Raw genomic sequence first — 21330 nt, forward strand, 5'->3', positions numbered from 1 at the left:
CATTTGGCACGTGTCCTCTCTCCCTTGTTGCCCTGTCAGCCTGGAGCAGAAGGACTGCCACTCAAGCAGTCAACCAGCCTACCAGCACCAAGCGTCTGGAACATTCCATGGATGCCTGTAGAAAAGGAGCTTCAAACTGCTTGCTCTGTACTTTTTGCTATACAGTCTTTGGTGAACTCTAGCTGATCTTGCAACTATTTCCAACTAGGGGAACACTTTTTTTTTTTCCTGGCAGCCTAGTCATAGGATGATTGCTGCTGATACAAAAGGGACTACTGTGTAGTTAAGGCAACCACAAACCTTCATTAGCATGAGTAATTTTTCTGTGGTTATTGCAAACACCTCTTCTTTGGCTACTTAAGCAGGATTTCTGGTTCATTTTATAAGCTTATGACAGAGAGTTTAAGAAGTTCCTCAAAGACTTGGCTCTAAGTCTTTCACTGAATGTGGTCATACTCCCTAAGAATGTCAAGTCCCTTCAAAGCACCATTAGGTAACTTCCCATTCTGAACCTTAATGCTAGAGAGGGAGCAGTGAGCTCCGACCTGCGTATACATTATTGTCATTTTTTAAGTGCTCACCAAGACCAACAATATTTAGGCAACTCGATCCTTTAGTGTCTGGGCAAATGCACCCGATTGATTCAGCTATGGTTTCTTCACTTCCCTCTGTAAACTTTATCAGCAGGGAGTTTGAAAAAAAAGATGAAGCTGGGTGACGGGCGTGGGTGGGGTGACTAGGGCTTACGTTTTGCAAACCCGAATTTTTTATTTTTCAAATCGAAAGGTTTCAAACTTCAAAGGAGAATGTAACCAGCATAACTGGACTCATTGAGATGCTTCTGAGGCTGACCTTGAATTTGATGGACACGGCGAGGGGGCTGATTTAGTTTAAGCGCTGGAGAAGCATGTGTGGTAACAGTTCCAAAATTTTAGATGAAAAGAATCCTTTCAGGAAGAAGAGCTAGAGCCAACCTTGGCCAGGAGGATCCAGACACCTGCCGGGCCTTGCGTCAGTAAGTGATTTCAGATCCTGCAGCCACAGGAGTTCAAGTTCGTACTGCCGGCAGGAAGGCTGGCTGAAATGACAAAGAGGATCTATTTCTGTTTTAGTGGATTTAGCAAAGGAAGAGACGTATCCAGGTCACTGGACTCACTCTCAGAAAACCCCGCAAATAAAAAACAACTGAACGTCGGCGTTTGCACCTTGGCAAAAAGTTGCTCGCACACGCGCTCACGGAGAGAGAGGGAAGGATTCGGAGCCGCGAAGCACCGTCTCCAAAAACCTGGCAGCATCCCCACCCCACGCGCGGTGCTCTCAGCCCCGCCCAGCTCGCCGGCTCCTTGGTCTCCGGGGACGCGCAGTCAGTCCGGAGGGGGCGAGGGGCGTGGAGGCTGGTCCCTCGGAGCAGCCAATCAGCAGCGAAGCCCGGCGGTGGCGCCAGTGACGTAGCGGCGCTCCCTCCGCCCCACTGCGGGCGGACTCCCGGAGCTTACGGCCGCCCGGAGCTCCAGGCCGCCGAAAGCGGGCGGGCGCGCGCGGAGCGGGGGCAGTGCGCGTGCGCAGCCCCTCGCCCGGGGGAGGCGGGGCTGGGGCGCGGGCACGCGCATGCGCGCGCCCCGGAGCTGTCGCGGGCGGAGGGGGCGGCTCCTCGAGCGTCGGCGACCCGAAGGCCGAGCGGGCGGCAGGCGGGCGGCCAGTGCCGCGGCCGGGCGCCGCTGCCTCGTCGCGCGTCCCCGCGATGAGCCTCGTCCCGCGGCCTGTCCCCGCCGGCTGCCGGTCCGCGCGGGCCTCACGGCGTGACCCGGGCCTCGTGGCGTGGCGGGCCCCCGCGGCGCGACGCGGGCCCTGAGCGGGAGCGGCTGTGCCTCCCGCGGCCCAGGCCTCGCCCGCCCGCGCTCCTCGATGTCTCCCCGGCGGGGAGGACGCTGCCTGCGACACCCGCCGAGCGGCGCCCCCCGGAGCGCCCCGCTGCCGCCCCGCGGGGACGATGAGGGCGGAGGGCGCCGACCACTCGATGATCAACCTGTCGGTGCAGCAGGTCCTGAGCCTCTGGGCCCATGGCACGGTGCTGAGGAACCTCACGGGTAATGCGCGGGGCGGGGGGAGCGGTGGGGTCCCACTCCACGGGTGTTCCGGGCGTTCGCACCCTCGGCCCGGTGCCGGCCGCTGGAGCACGCGCGACTCGCGCCGGTGCCCAGGCTGGACACAGTTCGTGCTCCTGTCATCAGCCCCCTCCCACCTCTGTGCGCGCACACACATCGCTTCTTGCAGTTTCGACCCTTTTTATTCCTTCTCTCCTGGTTTGGCCCTTTTTCTTGCTGACAGATCTCAAACCAAAGGCAGCACTTGGATTGCCTGCTCGCGCGGATCACGGTGGACTGACCAGTCCTTTCTTTCTTTCTTTTTTGTAGAGAGAGATGACTAAGTAGATTACAGTGGGTCAGGGGCTGGGCCAAGCTCTAGAGCAGTCGAAACAGTTGTCTGTCTCCTCTCCTATTTCCTTTTGTTTGTCGGTCTCCTTCTGGCCTCAAGTTGCTGGGTCTGACATTTGAGAATTCCGTCTATCACTTCACTTAGTCAAGGTGATTGGGAACTGGGCTTAGCTACGTTACAGCATCCGTTTGTGGTTGTCAGAGTGTGCCTTCGTACACATACTACTTTCATCCAGTCTGTAGGTTTGCTTTCTGAAGAAACGTCTGGTTTTCTCAGTGTGGAAGTGCTTATACTCTTGAGCTCCGAGTTTTAAAAATAGCTTCTAAAGAGTAATAATGACTGGACAGCGACAGGGTTAACAGTTGGAGTCTGGAGTGGCTACTCTTCTGAAACGGCAACAAAAAAAACAACTGCTTTCCCGAAACAGCAACAGAAACCCCAAACAAAAATTCATTTCTTTAAAAGTCTTAACTCCAGTTGAACATCATTTCAAAATCTGGGTGATAACAAATTAATAGCATATAGTACACATATATTCATAGGTAAAATCTGCCATGATGGAGGATGCACATGTTCAAAGAGGAAAATATAAGGGGATTATGTACCAGCAGGATAAATTTCAGGGTGCTTAATTCTTTATTTATGGAAACTACACAGTTAAAGGGGACTCTGGTGCCAGCAGACTCTTGATTGCATGTTTATAGTTCTGAAAATTTAAGACCACATACAGATCATTTCAAGATAGACTCTTTCGTTTCACTTATGACCTGGTGTGTATTTATGTACAGTTTCATGTTTCCAAAGTATGAATTGTTTATTAAAGTATAATGATAAAAACTTAGTAAGAATATATATTGCTATGTTCATGACTAGCTTGGCTCTTCAAGGAATTTGACAGAAAGTTAGTCAGGTGAGTCTTACAGTAAGTAAGTGAGTAAGTAAATGTAGTGGGCCTGTTTGCAAGATTGAACAATATTTAAAACACTGAAGATCATTGTCATGATGGCTTTTCGGCACTTTAAGTCACCCGTTTGGTTAGTAATAGCAGATAGCAATCCTGGAGAGCTCCAGTTATGTGAGCCTAACAATTGCTTACAGAAAGTGGTGGCCAGCAGTGCCTTGCGTCCTGCACAGAGCAGTCCCATATGTAGCTTGATGCTTCGTGAAGAAATGCTCTCTGCCGTGCCACATACTTCTTAATCTGTTCAAAACAAGCAAGCAAGCACAGCTCCCAAGACAAGACAAGAAGCCACCATGTATTGAGTGCCTCCTTTGTGTTACTTTCTCTAAGTCTGCAAAGTATATAATATATACAAAGCAATTCAGGCTATTTAAACTTCCCTAAGTTGTACAGTGAGCAAATGGGGCCTCTGAGCAAGCCTGCCTCCAGAGCATCTTCCCTTTACCTTTGCACAGCTTTTTGCTCAGCTTCATCCTCCTTGCTCTGTCAAGCAAGGGTGCATTTCCTGCTTCATCCTGCTACTCCTGCTCTTTGTACATACTTTGGTTTTTAATTGCATTATAATTCTGTCTCGTCTAACTTGAGAGTTTTGAGTGTAAGGCTTGCTCATTCTGAATTCTCAAGTCCTAGTGTAATCTGGCATGTAGTAAGTACTGAATCCATGCTTATTGAAGAGAGCGTGTGAAATAATACCAAAGGCAGGATTTAAACATGCCGCTGCGTTGTATGTCATCTCGGTCTCTTGGATTAAATGTACCATTAAAGTGCAACGGGTGCTTAGGCAATGTTTGTAGACAGTCATCTGCCAAACTTGGAAGATAGGCAAATACATATCGAATGCGTTTTGTATTTTGTGCTGGATGCTGGCTTCCATGTTCTTTATTTTATATTTTCAACAGTTTTTGAGAGTTTATCTTCACTTTGCCAACATTGAAGCAGAAAGCAAGCTTCTGTTTGGTAGCTAACATGTGAGGAAATCCTTATATTTTCTCAGATCATAACATGTACTGTTTGACATATAGCAAACTGGTAAGTGAAACAGATAGTAAAAAAGAACCTAGTATGAAACCAGGCTATTTTGTATTATGGCTGAAGGCATTACAGTAGTCTGGGTTTTGGGGATTTGGACTAATTAAATACCAAATAAAAAGGAAGTGTGCTCTCATTTCTGTTCTTTGTACAGACTAGAAGTGTGATGTTACTCTTTTCTTAGGATTTTACCCAAGAGGCAAGACTGAGCTTTGGAAATCAGTCTTATATATGTGCTACTTTGATAGGAATAAGCTTAACTCAAGGAGTACCGGAAGCATCCTAGCCTAGAGCAGGAACTGCTTAGTTTTAGATCTCTGAAATACCACTCTGTCACTCTTTAGCAGCCAGTGGTGAGAGCTGTTTAGTGGTAGGGAGGGCCAGAGCTTGTCTTGACTTTTAGTTCCACCCCTGTCCTCTCTGCCCCACATAGCTACTTAAGGCAAGCAGTCTGAGAGCTAGTAAATCTTAGATACTTAAGATTAGCCTGGCACATATTTGTCCCAGCCTGAGGATATGTAAAGGAATCTCCAGTAGATTCCAGTACATCACACACACACACACTCATCCCATGGCCACCTGAAACCACAGCTGGTATCTAGTCCTGAACACACATACTTATGATAAGGTTCAGTTTCTGTTAGATGCAATAAGATGCTTAACAGTAACACAATACAGGCAGAAAAATTTCACCTCTACACTGTAACGAAATTCCCTGCATCATGACTGCTGCACTCTGGTGCTATTAGGTAAAACAATGGGCTCTTTGAACATAAGCATTGCACTACTGAGGCAACCTGTCTGATAGCTAACAGTCAGTCTGATAAGGGAGATGGATTTGTATACCCTCCACAGAGATGATTCTTGATTTGAGTGAGAGAACAGCATAAGATTCCATTCAGAATGGACAGCAGTTTAAAAAGTATGAGTTGTTTGTTCCTACAATTTTCCATTTAATATTTTCAGATGGTTGGTAATGCAGGAAGCTGAAGCCACAGAAACTGAGATCCTGAATGATGGTTGACTAATTTGTCCACTAAATAAAAGAAGCTGGAAAAATGTTAGATATTTTTGAAAACACAATGCTTTCGAACATTTTGAGTGGCTATTGTTTTATAAAAGTTATTAGCCCATGTTTATTGTATTCTCCATCTCCGCTCAGGCTTGGTTAGCTGTTTACTGTTTCTGTTTTGGAGACACTCATGAGGATTCTGAGAACAGGCCATTCTGAAATCCTGTGTGTCTGTCCCTTTTACTGGGATGTAATTTTTGATTCCTTCTTTGTTTAACCCTGAATATGTGATATGTTTTTTTAAGCCTGTTGGAGAGATGAATGCCATCTTTTCTTCATTCACAAGTACCTTTTTCTATGAATGTGTTCTAAATTCCTACCCCTTGGTCTGAAGTGGGAGCCATACTGTGTCTACCTTTTCAGCTTTGTAACTTGATGGTTTTTAAATTACCAATAGTTAGCTGTATCCTTTTGCTTTATTTTGTTTTCTTTAACTGTTTTGGCTCTCAATTTGTATTCTGATCCAAATTTGGTTACTAAGGAATTAGAGAAGAATTTTTCCTTCAGAAAAGGCAGGTCCTTAAACTGCTGGCCAACCATAGTGGGGTTAGTGTTTGAAAGGGGATGTTGGGCCCTGGAAGAAAAGAAAGTATGTTAGGTTTGTCCACTCTCTCTTGGACAGCAGAAAATGTGGGGGCAAGTGCACCCCTCCTTCTGTTTATAGGTAATAAGTGTTGAGAGTCTGAGGTCCAATATATAATGAAAGATAAAAGCTTTATACACACACAGACACACACACATATGTATGGTCTACATATATACACCATTCATCGTGTGCATGCATGTATATATAGGTAGAGCTGTTCCTCAAATTATGATGTGCTTATTATCTGATAAACCCATTGCAAAATTTTTTATGAGTAGAAAATGTGTTTACTATATCTATATTACCCAAACCGACACATACACATAGCCTGACCTACTTTAATGAGCTAGAGTAGCCGCTGGTTGACCAGAAGTCACCTAATGAAGCATCTCGTTTATCATACACACGGCGCACAGCAGAGTCATTGTGTGGGCATAGGCTTACCACATGGTAAAGTTCAAAATCTGAAAGTTGAACCACTGATAACTTGGGGTCTCTATTTCTCTATGTTTATTTGCTTTTAGAATATTCATGCACCTGCTATTATAGTTTCTGTCTAGCATTTTGTAATTGATAAACTGTTTTGCCATCAGGCAAAAAGGGAGAAGTTGCTTATGCATGGTGGCGCAGTCGGCGCCTCGATTGCTGTTTCATATAGCTGTGCCTCCCTTGCTGTGTCTCTGTGTTCACCGCCAGGTTATGCCCCTTCCTGAGGTGCGTATATGTAGAAAGTGGACTCAGAAACGATCGGGACTGCAGCTTTAATCATACACTCTGCTTTTTGGAATGGTCAGATCCCATACTTGACTATTTCTTAAACACGTGATTAGCGTTTCTTACTCTTGTGGTATAGCACAGATCAGTAAGTACGGGTGGGATTGTGCTTTGTGGCGTGCATCATTCTACAAGGTCCACCAGTGTGTTTGACAGCAGGCACCGGAGGCTTTGACAGATCAGGCTTACTGTCAGAGGTCTCTTACTTCATTTGCACTGGAGCTGCATGTAAGCCCCTGTTCTGGAGTACTGAGGATTCATTTTAAGATTATGTAGGTTATGCTTTTTGTCTCTTTAACAAACTACAAATATAATTTCTTTTATCTTTGCTTTCTTTTGTGACCAAGACAGTGAGATAATTATGAAGACAGGTCAGAAGTTTTGTATCTAGTAACTGTTTTAGGAACCCCAAACTGAAAAGGAAGGGAATTGGGCTCAGGGCAGGAAGCTAGAATAAAAAGGTCAGGTGTGAGAGGCAGGCCCTGAGAGTTCAGCTCTGACCCTCGGTAGCTACCGGAGGGAAATCCTAAACACGGCTACTCAGCACCTTGGCGTGCCAGAACTACAGAGAACATCGCACTCGTGTCTCCGTGTAATTACTGACTATGTAACTTGTTATTTTACCGTGTATGATTATATAAGGTGTGATAGGCTAATTATGTTTTTAATGGCCTTGTTTAAGCAATAACATTTAATCATAGACTACACAGTGGTGGCAGCAACACATTTAAGAGGTCGCATTAGAGTATCAATTTCATTTGGTGACCTTGAACTAAGTAGATTCAACTTAAAGTAACTTCCCCCTAAATTTTATGAAAGTAGGAAAAGCCAGGTTTTACCTGAGTCTTGATGCCTGTGCTGTGATATAAACTGTAGAATGTAACCTAGGAGCACATATGTACTTCTTGTAGCACTTAAGGAAGATGGAGTATGCCTTCTGGGAGGGGACTGTGGAGACATGAGGAGCTTACTAACACGCTCTAGTGTCGCCCTTCCCTTGAGGTGCTGTGCTGTGTACTTGAGAGTACATTGATTTTTCTCTTTTTTTTTCATAATTTGCCATGGCTCATATCATCCTTATACAAAACAATGTGTTTCTCATTTTAGTTTAATTATGGGGAATGTCCATGTTGGAAATATTACCTGTAGGATATAACATTTTCCCAAGCCTTTCAGTGAGCAGGACGTGGCTCTAAGAACATTTCATGTGGTTTCTGTTGATTCTCACAATATTCCCTGTGGTAGGCACCATTAACTCCATCTTTAAAATGATGACACAGTCATGGAGACATTTGCCCCTGCTTACAGAGCATGCAGATCAGGACTTGAAGAATCGTTGCTGTCCAGCAAACACTGAGTAACTGCCTGGGCCTGAAGCTGTCGCAGACATGGCCATAAATAGCATGTGGTGACCATCCTTGCAGGCTTCTTTGGCAGTGAGGATTAGCTTACAAATGTAAACTACTTGCTAATGCTCAGTTACTCTCAAATTTCGTAGCTAAGAACAAGGAACATGTCACGGGTTCAGCTGTTCAGGAATAATGCTGCTTTTGGATGCTCTCATCCACCTGTCAGCTGGGCCTGCCTTGGGTCCAGAGAGAGAGATTGCACAAACACATTCACGGAGCAGGTGGCAGGAGGGCTTTGGTGGAACTGTTCACAATTGTTTTCCCTACAAAAAGATGGAAGGAGTTGGACCCAGTGGAATCCACAGAGTCCGTGTTGTTGTATAGTTGTGCTATATTCCGTTGGTCACGCTGACCAGCTCCTATCTACTGTGGAAGGAAAAACAAAAGCAGGTTTGGCTGGACAGCTGGGATCCTGCTAGAAGCTAGCTTGAACACTTAAATAGGTGTGGGGAAAGGGAAAGAAGCCTTGAGAGGGAGGACTGGTTTCAGCACGAGGGCAAGGCCATGCAGTCTCAGAGAAGCAGAAGATGTCAAGAAGCAGAGCTCCTTGACATATAGAGTGATACAGAGTAGCAGTGCAAAGCCCCTTCAGGAGCTGATCCTGGACTCAACTGTGAGCCCCAGGCTGGCCGTTGTGGTCCATGCCAATAAACAGTGAAGCTGGAAACTCTCAGAAGTGCTTCTTTGTGGCTTGTTGACTTTGGGAGGGACAAGGAGTAGGATTTTGAAGAAAACTGGAGAGTGGAGAATGAACTTGAGTGTGTGATGGTAGGAAGCGAGGAACGGACAGCTGCTTATAGAATAGCCAGGTACACTGTGCTGATGGGAGTGATGCCGTGGATATGTGTGTTGAACAAAGGGTGTGTTGTTGTTGTTTTTCAAGCAATAATAGGGAACTAGGTTTCCATCCTCAGACTCTCTCATCCCTCCGGTGTGCACAACTTCAGGCTGACGTAGTTGTAAATCTGCTGCCCCTGGGAACCACTGGGGCTGGTTGTACAGTTGGGAGGACCCAGTCCTATGTATAAAGTGTGGGTCTTCAAGGATTTTCAACCAACTTTAGTCCTGTCATTGTGTGCTCAGCAAACGGGAATGTTTGCTTTAAAATTACTAAGAAATTTGGGGATGGCTTTTTAGCTGTGCTGTAACACATGATGGAAGTTAATGTGGCAGATACAGCGTGACGGCAGACAGCCTCCATCTGACAGCTCACTTGCAACGGGTAAAGATAGCTGGCTCTCCAAAGTGACTGCCTTAACATTAGAGGACAGTATAATTTCTATTACTATTTCATTTATATGATCATTAGCCATAATGAATGATCCCTCTTCATGTAGAATATTTAAAAATTTCATGTCATGTAGTTTTATTAAATCCAAAGTATATAGAAGAATTAAATATCTAAAGTATCTGTAAATACTTACATAAAATTTAAGTTACTGGAACCTCCCTGACACCAAACTAACTGTGGTTCCTCTAGATTTATGTCTGACTGTGGAGTCACAAGCAAAAGAATTTGTGTCAAGAAACTGGATTTTATCCTTAGCTGCTACTAGTCAGCTGTCTTGCTTTCTTGCTTTTCTTTAGATGTGTTTGTTTTTCTGTGTATGAGAGTCTTGCCTGCATACATGTATGTGTACCATGTGTGTGCCCAGTGTCTGTGGCGAGGTTAGAAGAGACCATTGGATCCCCAAAGCTGGACTTAGAGATGGTTGTGAACCATCACGTTGGTGCTGGTAGGCAAACCCAAGCCCTCAGCAAGAGAAACAAGTGCTCTTAAGCACAGAGCCATCTCTGTCCACAAGCTGTCTTACTTTAGGCAAGCTTGATTCATCCAATCCTGACTTTCCTTACCTATAACACTAGTGTCAATTTTCATATTGATCCAGGCATGCACTTCCATGCCTTTAACTCCAGGCTAATCTCTGTGAGTTCAAGGCCAGCTTCATCTACATAGTAAATTCCAGGACAGCCAGAGTTGTGTAGAGAGACTCTGTTTAACAAAACAAAACAAGGTGATGATGAGGAGGAGGATATAATTAGATATTAAGGGAAAACTGACTTAAAAATTTTAAAGAGTTTAAAGGAAAGTTCAGGAAAAAAAATTAATTTATTTTTATTTTATGTGCATTGATGTTTAGCCTGCATGTGTGTCTGTGTGAAGGTATCGGACCTTGGAGTTACAGACAGTTGTGAGCTTCCTTGTGGGTGCTGGGAATTGAACCTGGGTCCTCTGGACCAGCGGTCAGTGGTCTTAACCACTTGGTCTTAACCACTGAGCCATCTCTCAAGCCCCAGAAAAATTTATTAGGGGTCTAGAAAACCAAATTTCACCTGTATATAAGTGTCGTATTAATCTTTGAATTGCATCATTTTTAAGTAGCTCTTCTTCAGCCTTTTAGTGCACTCTCTTCTAGGATAAGAGCTGGAACTAGGAAAAACCTTTGCTGTCTGATGACAGCTTCGTAGCTCTCCAGACTGAACTAAGTCTCTACTGCGCCTTGGTTTGAAACCTGAGCTTAGTATCTGTAGCTTCTCCTAGTTCGGAAATGACTGTTGTGTTGTCAGGACATGACCTAGCTGCCTGCATGGACCCCAGTGTCTCTACTCTCAGACTTAAAGTGCATGCTGAGTTTCTCTCCTTGTGGGCTTAGCTCCAGGTCTGCTGTTCATTATGTAGCCTTACATTTAATTTGAGGAACATGTCATGTGAGGAGTTTCATTAGAAATTATGCTGTTGATATAAAAAGTTTCTTTTAGTTTTGAATATAAGTAACACTATATGATAAGACTGAAAAATATTAGCCATTGCTAAGATCGCTTTTAGGTCAGTGTCTGATTGTTAAAAAATTGTGTGTTAATGTTACTACTTTTTTTAAGCATCACATATATAATTTAAGTAGATTGAGGGCATATAAGTGATAGCATTAAAGTATTTTATAGTTGATCTATCTACCTTCATAACAGATTCAGACATTTAAATAATTATTCCATATACTTTTCTGGATGAGTAGTCAGTATATGGAGAGTCTGCTGTTGCTTTAATGTAGAGCAGTTTTTAAGGTATTTTAAATCACTTTAACATTTTAAAGCAAGTGAAAGTATTAAAAATGAAAAAAAAACCTGTTTTTCTAAAGATTTCCTTTTTCTGTTCATTACTACATATTGTAATTTACGATGTTGAAATTATATAATTAGCAAGCAAGAGGGTAATTTAGCCTAAGTGAGTAATAAACAGTATTGCCATAAACTTTAAAAGGCAGTATGTTAAGCAGCTGTAGAATTGACTTTAAAAATTAGTATTTTTTGTTTTTTTAAGAAGCAAAACCAGAGAACTATTAGAGATCTAAGTAGGTTTGTACGTTAAAGGAAGTTTTAAGTGGGTGGAGACAGGAATTCATCTTGAGTGATTAAAAAAAAAAGAGTTGTGTTTGTACTTCTTTGTACTTATTCAATCTTGTCACTTATTTGTTCATGATAGTGGTGCTTCTGTCTTATGATGCCATTGGCCAAAGAACTTCCTTTAATGTTTTTGGCATAGGAATGCTGGCAGCTGGTTCTAAATTTCTTTCCAAAAAGAAAAGGAAAAAAGTAAGGAAGGAAGGAGAAAAGGAAGGGAAAAAGGAATTAAGAAAAGAAAGAACGAGAAAGAAAGAAAGTAAGAAAGAAAGAAAGAAGAAAGAAAGTCATTGTGACTTTGAAGACATTTTTGCTGATACAGTTATCTGCCTGCCTTACTCCCTTAGGTTTTCCTGAGGGTAACACTGGCTTCCGGTCAAGTGCTTGTGGAGTGTCTCCCCTCCAGGAAGCCTCAGGGCTTTACCTTGCTTGTCAATTGTTTCACACTGTGTCTGCATGTGTGTGGTGCTTTTCCATAGTTGGTTTCAGGTGTTTTCTTTTGCTGTGGAGGGGATACCATTTGTCTGGTTTTGGATTCTGAGAATCTTGAATTTGTGGCATGTCTTTTATTTCTGGAAAATTTTGGGCACTAGATCTTCCAATCTTTTTTCCCTGTTGTCTCTTCTGGGATGCCAATTACATAAGTTATTTGAAGGAGCTCTGTAACTCTTGGATGCATTCTTCTTTTTCTACTATATTTTTTCTTTTCAGTTTTAGTTTTAATAATATCTTTGCCCAGCTGCCCCAAGTCTCTTGATGAGACCATTGACAGAGTTTTTTTCTATCTAATGTGTTTTGTTCAGTATCATAATGTTTCCTTTTAAAGCTAAGAGTTTCCATTTAGCTCTTAAAATTCCCTGCCTGGTGGATTTGTCGACTGTGCCATCTTGGTCAGGTTTTGTTGACAGCTGTATTTCTCCACAGTGGGTTTTTCCTGTTTTTAGTTTATCTCCGTTTTTTGTTGTTGGGTGTAAACTTTACTCCTGGAAAAGACAGCAGTGATCCAGGTTTGGTTGAGCTGGATTTGAGTTTGGCTGTTGCTGTGGTTACCCTTGCTGTACCACATGCTTCACATTCTCTGGAGGTTGCTGCTGTTGTCTTACCTTAGAGGTGGGACCTGGGTGCCAAAGGGCTGGTCTCAGGTTAGTGCTCTATTGCCACCTTTCAGTCACATCTGGATGACTGCCTGTGGTGGGGTTCCCTCATGCACTTGCCCACAAGTTGTTGCTTGTGGCTCAGTACTAGGCTCACTGTGGGGATTTTTGTCATGCTTGGTATACTGGGGATTTGGGTTAGAACCATCCTAGCATTCCTGCCTTTTGTCTATGCTTGGTCTTGGGTAGGGAGTTTCCAGTGCCTTCAGCAGTAATGGACCCCTACTTGGAGTGGGACCCTTGGTTTGAAGAGAGTCTTCTTCTCCCCTGAGGGTCATTTGACCTGCCCTTGCCTATACTAAAGCAGCAGTATATTTTTATTTGTCTCTGAAGAGTAACAAGATTTACTGCCCTCCCCAGAAAGTGTTTGCTCTGTGTAGAAGGATTCCTAGAGGCAGCAGGCAGGCTGCTATCTCCACCTATCTGGAGGACACCATCTCTATCACCAGGTGGCTTTTCTAGCCTCCTGCTAGAAAACCCACCCAGTCTTCCTAGGGCACACCCATGAGAGAACAACATGCCTGTATTTCTCACTGTGTCATTTTACTTAGCTGACAGTTTGCCCGCTGATCTGGTTTCTTCTTATTTAGGTGGTGCCCATCTATGGGGGTGGGGATGTCTTTTGACTGTTGCCTAATACCCTCCTCATGAGCTAAGGAGAAGTTCTGATTTTGTATCTGTTAAGGAGGAATGATCATTCTTGTAGCTTTCTGTATCCTAAATTCTGATTCACATTTACTGTTTGAGTAAACATGGATTTTAAAGTATGACAAAACAGATGCTACATTTGGGGAAAATGTAATACATAAACTCAATAAAGCCATATAAAGCTATAGGTGATATCTATTTTATCTATGACTTTTTCCTGCATATAGTTTCTTTTTGTTTGTTTATTTAATTTTGATTTTTCAAGAGATGGTTTTTCTGTGTAGCATTTAGTTACTTTATTCCTCATCTCTCACTAACATTTGGATAGTATTGTAGATAGACCAAACATGCTTTTTCCATGTGTGTAAACCATATGTTCTTATCTATCTACTAATCCTTTCTAGAAATCCAGGAGGCCAGATAGAATATCTCTTTCGTCCCTTATCCAGGCTAGACCAGTGATCCTCCTAAATATTTCTCAAGGTTTTTTGTTTGTTGTTGTTTTCAGCCTTAAGGCTAGTATCTAAGTTCAGGCCTTAACTTTCTTTGGACTCCTGACATCATCTCACAATTGCCCATCTGCTCCAGTCTCAGTTTCTTGTATCTCGCAGAGTAATGTTTTTAAAAGTTGAATTTGGTTATATAACTTTTATGTTTAATCTCTGCAGTAGGTCCAAGATATGGCAGGGCCATTGCAATGGTGAACACACAGGGACTGTGTCCACAATCCACCTTCCCTCTCCTGCACATACACACTGAAGTGGGGGATTAGGGAGGGAAGGAGGAAGGGAGAAAGTCATGAGAATGGTAGAGGGAATAATTGGGAAGGACAGTCAGCAGGAGAGGGGGGATGATTGAGGGTAATGGAAGTGAATGTTATCATATATATTCTATAAACATATAAAAGTATCCACAATTTAAAAATGAAATCTTCAGTTGGATGCCCAAAACTTTCTACCTTTACAGTAAAGTGCACGTCCTTTAGAATCTGTAACACACCAATCCCTACCTGCTTTGTCTTCAATGCACACATCTCCCAACAGTTTTTGGCTTTAATCACAACAAAGTTTGTGCAGTTATGTACAGTTTTGTGATTTGAACATCATTTCTGAGGGATGATGCTTGACTGTATATGAAAATCACCTGAAAAACATTAGAAAAATACTAGTGCCAGTATGTGATTGGCCTGTACAAGGCACAAACCCTAAGTTAAGCCTGCAGCACCAAATGACCACAAAACTCCACTGTCCTCCACAGCAGTGGCTCTCAACCTTCCTAATGACGCAGCTTTTAATACAGTTCCTCATGTTACGGTGACCCCAACCAGAGAATTCATTTTCATTACTACTTCGTAACTGTAATACTGCTGCTGTTAGGAATTATAATGTAAATATTTGTGTTTTCAAATGGTCTTAGGTGACCCATGTGAAAGGGTCTTATGACTCCCAAAGGAGTAAACCAAGGGGTTGAGAACCACTGCTCTAAAGCAAAAATCCTTATATTCTGTAAGTAGTGAATTTACTAAACTTTTTGATTTGGTGAGTCATTTTTTCTGTGTCATAATTACTCAGTCTGCCAGTGTAGCATGAGAGTACCCATGGGTATCTGAGCTATATGCCAGTGTTCATACAGAATTTGTTAGGAGATTTTTTTTTTTTTTTTGTTCCTTGGGTTTTTAAAAATCTTCTTTAAATGTACAACCAGTTTTAGTCATAGATTGTTCAGTGTGGAGGAGATATGGCTCATAGACTGTATTTATTTATTGGCCCAAATATAAGTGGCCCTGCCAATTATAAATGCATTGTATTCCATAGTGTAATCAGTACATTACACGATCAGAAGTTTCTGCAGTTAGCAATGAAGTAGGAACAATTTTGACATGTTTAGATTCTCTGGAATAAAAAAAAAAAACACCTGGTAATCACCTTATTTTAACACAGATTATTTAAAAATATTACACAAACTACTTACATAAAGTAGAAAATTATGAACAGTCCCCAAATGTGGTCTTTTATAGCTGTCAGATTTTTCATTTGAGGCATAGAGTATGTCAAATAGTGATTTTTTGTATCTGTTTGCTAATGACTATTAGAAAGGTTAGTTACTATTTGTGTGTGTTTATGCGAGTATAGGTGTGTGAGTATATCCACATATGTGTGTGTTGAGGGAATTCAAGCTTGCTCATGCATAGGTGCCATAGATGACATCGAATGCCTTCCTCTGTCACTGTTTCTTTGAGGGCAGAGTTTCTCCCTGAACTGGGAGAAACCCTGTGTTTTCTCAGCTTGTCTAGAGGCCAGTAAGATATGGCCATTTTCCTGTCTCTGCCCTTCCCTAAAACCTGGGGTTATAGGCAGGTGCCTCCCACGCAGCATGTGCTCTGGGATCTAAACTCAGGTCTGCATGTGTGGTAAGCAGTCTTAACAGCTGAGCCACTGCTCCAGTCCGGTTGTTTGCTTTTTGAGGCTAAATATTTAATGTGTGTCTAACCAGAGTCTTAGTCTTATACTAGAATATTTAAATAAACATTGCTTATGTCATAGTAGCCTGCTATAGTGGTTTCCATCTGTGTTGCACAATATGACTACTAGAAGGATTTGATAGAAACATAATTGATTAGGTCTTACCTCTAGGGAATAAGTTGCATTTTAGGTAATTCTTGGCAGCAGCCATTAGCTTATTAGAGTATTTTATCTCCTTTGATGAATTAAGCAATATAATAAAGCCTAATTTTTAAGAAACTGTATTTTCAGTGCAAATATTCAGAAGTATTTTAGACTGTGTTCAATAGTGAAGGCTCTGAAATACTGTTACCTTTACCTGTCCTCCATCCTGTCTCAGATATTAAGTCCTTGGTTGGTTTCTAACAAGCAGGGTAATCGAACGTTTGCTCTTCTTGATGTTTTTACTCAGTGTTTTCTAGATGTCTCAGGAGATTAATTTGTTATAAACCCTGTTTGTTCAGATTGAGAACAAAAGCATAGAAGATAATGAGTGACTTGGTAACCAGGACTGATGGGTGTTACAGATGGGAGCAGAGCTATTTCTAGTATTGTTTAGAAACTGGACTACATTAAAATTCTCTCAGATCTCAAACACACTGTAAGCGAACACACTGCAGTGATCCAGATGAAATTAGTTTAAGAGAGAGATTATGGATAGCCCTGCCCATGGCCAATGACTAAGATGGCTGTGCTGTATTCTGGGAGAAGACTTGTCTCTTCCAGTGAGTTTGGAAAATTATTTGGGTGAAACACTTCAAAGTGTTTACCTTGTGTCTTTTTTAGCCATTTGTGTTCTATTTTGTGTAGCACTAGCAGTGTCATCTTATGTGGCTCCTTCCTTTATTGCTTAGGTGGAGGAGCTTGGTGGGAGATGGGTAGACAGAAGTAAGGGTGGGGTGGGCGTGGCAGCTCTTCATGTTCATTTTAGCTGTGTAGCCTAAACAGTTGCCTTCAGTTCTCTCAATTCTCCTGCTTCATAGCTACACTTTCCTGTCTCTGAGAGAGACAGACATTGCTGTCAGTGGCCTCTGATACAGCATAGTGGTTCAGGTCAGTGTTCACACATCAAGTCCAGATTTGGTTAGGCTTGGGAAGGAAAATAGGGGATTTTAGTATTATGGATACTGCCTGTTAGCCAGTTGTTGGATATTTGAAAATTGTTGGTGAACATTCTGATCAGGCTTTGATACCTATTTTGCAATGCATAGTTAAGCCTGGTTCTACCATTGATGGATTTGTGGGCTTTATAGACTGCCATGCAGCTTTGCTGTGGTTTTCAACATGCTCCGTGTTCTTAATGATCTCAGCTTCTGTTTGAGAAGTTGGTATCAGACCTAAAACATCAAGTTTTCAGGTGTGTTAAGACTGTGGGGAACAGAGGAAGCTGAGTGTGTGAAGTCCTGAGTGAGTGTGTGTTTTTAACATGAGCCACCCATGTCAAGGACCAAAGCCTCACTCAGGCCCACTGGAAATTGGCAAGCCTTCCTTCAGGTGAGGCTTACAGTTAGCAAAGCCTTACTCTGGTCCAAGCGTGAATGTTGATCTTACGTGCAGAAAGCGTTCATCCTAGCTTTCCTGACCCCTAACATTTGCATCCTGACGACTGTCTCTACTGAGATTAACTAAACCTTCTTCCTGGTTTATCTGTATGCAGTAACCATGGGTTCCTGTTCAACTCTATGTAATAAATATGCTGAGCTCCTGGGTACTGTGCCTTCTCCATCAGAGAGACTAGTCTACCCAATCTCTGTTTTTCTGTGTATCCGTGTGCTTTTCTGTTCTTTTTTTCTTTCATGACCCCAGTCAGTTCAATCTCAGGAGCCATGCATGATAGGTTCAAGACCACAGGAGGACATCATGATATGATGGGTTTGCATTTGCCTGAAAATGAGATGTAGTGCTTTCAGTTCCATTTACTGCATAGAATATCAGAGCAGAATATTTTTTAACTAGTATGAGGTTTTATTACAATTACTCAGAGACAACTTTTCCAATTGAGTACATTCTAGAGCTATATTGTTTGATGGAAGCAACAAATGAGGAAATGGCTCTGAGAGTCCCCTCTTGGTTCTCATTCTTCCTCAGGGCTGTGGGCACCTGTTATTGAGGTCCTACAGTTCTCCTCACTTGAGCCAATTAAAGGTTTCCCGTGATTGCCCCTGGGGAGTGGGTCCTCAGACAGGCTTACTTTGCTTGCTCAGAGTGACCAAGACCTCAGGAGGCCCTCTCTCCCATGAAGGACATGTTGAAATGTCAGGAAATTAAAAACAGTAGTAGTAACTCTCAGTCTAACCTAACTAAATAATAACAACAGAGGCCAGTGTTTTCTAAGATGAATAGGATAGTATAATTAAGAGAAGGTAAAAGGAGTCATGAAAATAAACTTAATTTTGGGGTAGATTGCTCAGAGGGAGGTAACTTAACTCTGGGCTGGTCAGGACTTCTTGAGGATGTATTGTTCTTTTGATATTTTAGATGTTTATGAAACTTTGAGCTTAAAATTCCCTTTTCCTTAGTAAGTACATTTACTGTCTAGAAGTGGTATATTCCTTGGGTAAATAATTCCACTTTTATGTTATGTGTGTGTATTAACTACATTAAGAATTATTCCCTTTTGTATTACAAGGACATGGAAGAGGCCTTTAGGGGGAGGAAAGTCTGTTCAGCTTTCCTAAGTGGGCTGGGCATACAGGCTTTTGTTGGCTTCTGTTACTGCAGAGTTTGTGACCACCATGAGACTGTGCTTGCCCAGAGTAGAATGTGGAAGGCACTTCTTGGTGACACTAACCCCCTTCCTCACATTCACATTCTGTTGGGTTCACTTTGAGAATGTATTCTTTAATATACAGATATCTGCTGAACTAGTTAAAGTTTTGAATTCTTTTTAAAATTTTTTAATTTTTATCTATTATAATTTATTCACTTTGTATCCCAGCTGTAGCCCCTCTCTCATCCCCTTCTAATTCCACCCTCCTTCCCTCTTCTCCTCCCATGTCCCTCCCCCAGTCTACTGATAGGGAAGGTCCTCCTCCCCTTCCATCTGACCCTAGACTATCAGGTCTCATCAGTACTATCTGCATTGTCTTCTTCTGAGGCCTGGTAAGGTTGATTTCCCCCTCAGGGGAAGGTGATCCAAGAGCCAGCCACTGAGTTCATGTCAGAGACAGCCCCTGTTCCCTTTACTAAGAAACCCACTTGGAAATTGAGCTGCCATGGGCTACATCTGTGCAGGGGTTATCTCCATGCATGGTCCTTGGATGGTGTATCAGTCTCAGAAAAGACCCCTGTGCCCAGTTTTCTTGATTCGTGCACTCCTTGTGGAGCTCCTGTCCTCTCTAGGTCTTTCATCCCCCCCTTCTTTCATAAGATTCCCCGAACTCTGCCCGAAGTTTGCCTATGAGTCTCAGCATCTGCTTCAATACTGTGCTGGGTAGAGTCTTTCAGAGGCCCTCTGTGGTGGTTCATGTCCTTTTCCCTGTTTTCTCCCTCTTCCGATGTCCATCCGTTTGCCTTTTGCAGCTTATTATAGTTGAAGCTGTTTGTTCCAGCATGACCATGATATGGAAGTACCTTTTCCCTTGATTATCAGTGTCTCTACCTTTAATTGTTTGGAACTATGTGTGGTATTTTAGCAAAATATATCAGATGTCTCTTCCTAATGATTAAGCTTTTCATTCTGAGATGATTATAGCTCCATAGCAGTGGTAGGGAATAATATGTAAGAGAGAGCGGGTAAGCCCTTTATCCAGCTGGCCTGATGGCATGTCTTAGAAGCCCACAGTGTGCCCCAGATGAGTTGCTGACATCACTTCAGTCTGCCATCGTACTTAGCTTTCTCCTGAATTGTGTATGGACATGTTTTCATGTGTGTGTGTGTGTGTGTGTGTGTGTGTGTGTGTGTGTGTATGTGTGTATGTGCGCACATGTCTAGTTGTGAGTAACCACCCACAACAGTGAAACACTGACACACAGTGAGGAGCAGCCCCATTGCCACAGCTCAGTCTCTGCTGCTCTTTTGGACCTTTCTTCATTTTCACGGCAGTTTTTGTTTTGTTTTGAATTATCTTGACTTAAAAAAAAATGAATGTTATAAATTTATATCCATGCTTTACACATTTTAACTTATTTATCTCTTAAAACAGTGGTTAAAAAATAAGCATATGATGAAACCCATTCATTGTTTACTCTCACAGGGAAGAGTCTGTGACCAGTGTGACAAGCAGTTCTTCTAGGCATCACCTCGGTATCCTGGCCCACCCTCCTGGGGTTAGCACCCGATCCACAAGTTAAGGCTTCAGTCTCAGCAGACTGGCTCACTTCAGATGCCAGTTCAAACTCTGGATTTGCCCCACAAGCGATGTTTTGGAGAACTCCACCTGAGAGGCCACATGCTTCTCAGGAAATTAGTGTCTTTTGAGGCTTGTGGTCTTGTGAATAAGAACAATTTAAGAACGAACTCAGAAGGCAGCTCAAGGATAATTTTAATAGAGTTGGTTTTGTTTTTTTTTTTGTTTTGTTTTGTTTTTTGTTTTTTGTTTTTTGTTTTTTTTTAAACAGTAGGGCAGGCAGGCTGTAAATCTCAAGCAGCTGTCAGGAGGAAGGGGATAGAGAATTAGAAGAGGGGGAAACATGCCTTTTGAGTTAGGTATTGAGGTCAGCAAACAGCCATGTGGCAGACAAGAAGCCTGGGGCAGGGGGCAGGGTGTGAGTCTTTAGAGAAAAAGGAAGGAAACCCACAGTGTCAAAGGAAGCCTTTCCAGGCTCTGGCTAGTATCTAAAGGGAGGATTGTGGAAGGACTTTATAACTTTAGGATGGAAAAGCTATTTAGTGTTCAAAGCGTGGCGAAGGGAAGAAAGAGATAAAAAGAAGGAAAGGGGACACGTAAATAGTTCAGTTCTTGTCTTTGGCCGGAAGCAGAAATTGTCTTTGATTCCGGTCTTCTGGTTTCTTCTCTCCTGAATGAGCCCTTGCAGGCTGTATATGAGCAGGTGATTTAGTGTAGGAAGGCCATTGTGCATGTTGTGGCGCTGCAGTGACTGCTCTGAGAGCGGGAAGAGAAGTACATTATTCTACCAAGGTGACAGGTTACTCTTTCTATCTCTCTCTTTCACATGGGGTAAATCAATCTTCTGACGGGTGCCTCTTGGCCAGGTGATTGAAACCCCCAGCTGGATTAGCTCTTAAAGGAGGAGACAACACTGTGTATCATTCTAACCTTCAGAACAGATCAGAATGCCATGTCTCTACCTAGGGCCAGAGTAGATTCCATTATGGAGGGAGTCGATCCTCAGTGGTTATTAAGGCTCTTGTAACATTCCCCCTTTAAGAATGGGGCCCTAAAATCACTTAGAAGATAG

General features: G+C 42.7%; 1 protein-coding gene across 3 annotated transcripts in view; it reads left to right on the forward strand.

Annotated features, from left to right (window-relative positions):
- The first annotated feature begins 1955 nt into the window (after window positions 1–1955).
- Tmem170b (transmembrane protein 170B) overlaps window positions 1956–21330 on the forward strand; it is a 39662-nt gene continuing 20287 nt past the window's right edge. For 2 of the 3 annotated variants that reach the window (XM_060372708.1, XM_060372709.1), the window contains exon 1: window positions 1956–2087. In XM_060372708.1, coding sequence (XP_060228691.1) covers window positions 1991–2087 — 97 coding nt within the window. In that variant the 5' untranslated portion in view covers window positions 1956–1990. The remainder of the gene's footprint in view (window positions 2088–21330) is intronic. The other variant, XM_060372710.1, reaches the window with a different exon arrangement.

This window comes from Meriones unguiculatus, chromosome 19, assembly GCF_030254825.1.
Source record: "Meriones unguiculatus strain TT.TT164.6M chromosome 19, Bangor_MerUng_6.1, whole genome shotgun sequence".
Taxonomy (NCBI): Eukaryota; Metazoa; Chordata; class Mammalia; order Rodentia; family Muridae; genus Meriones; species Meriones unguiculatus.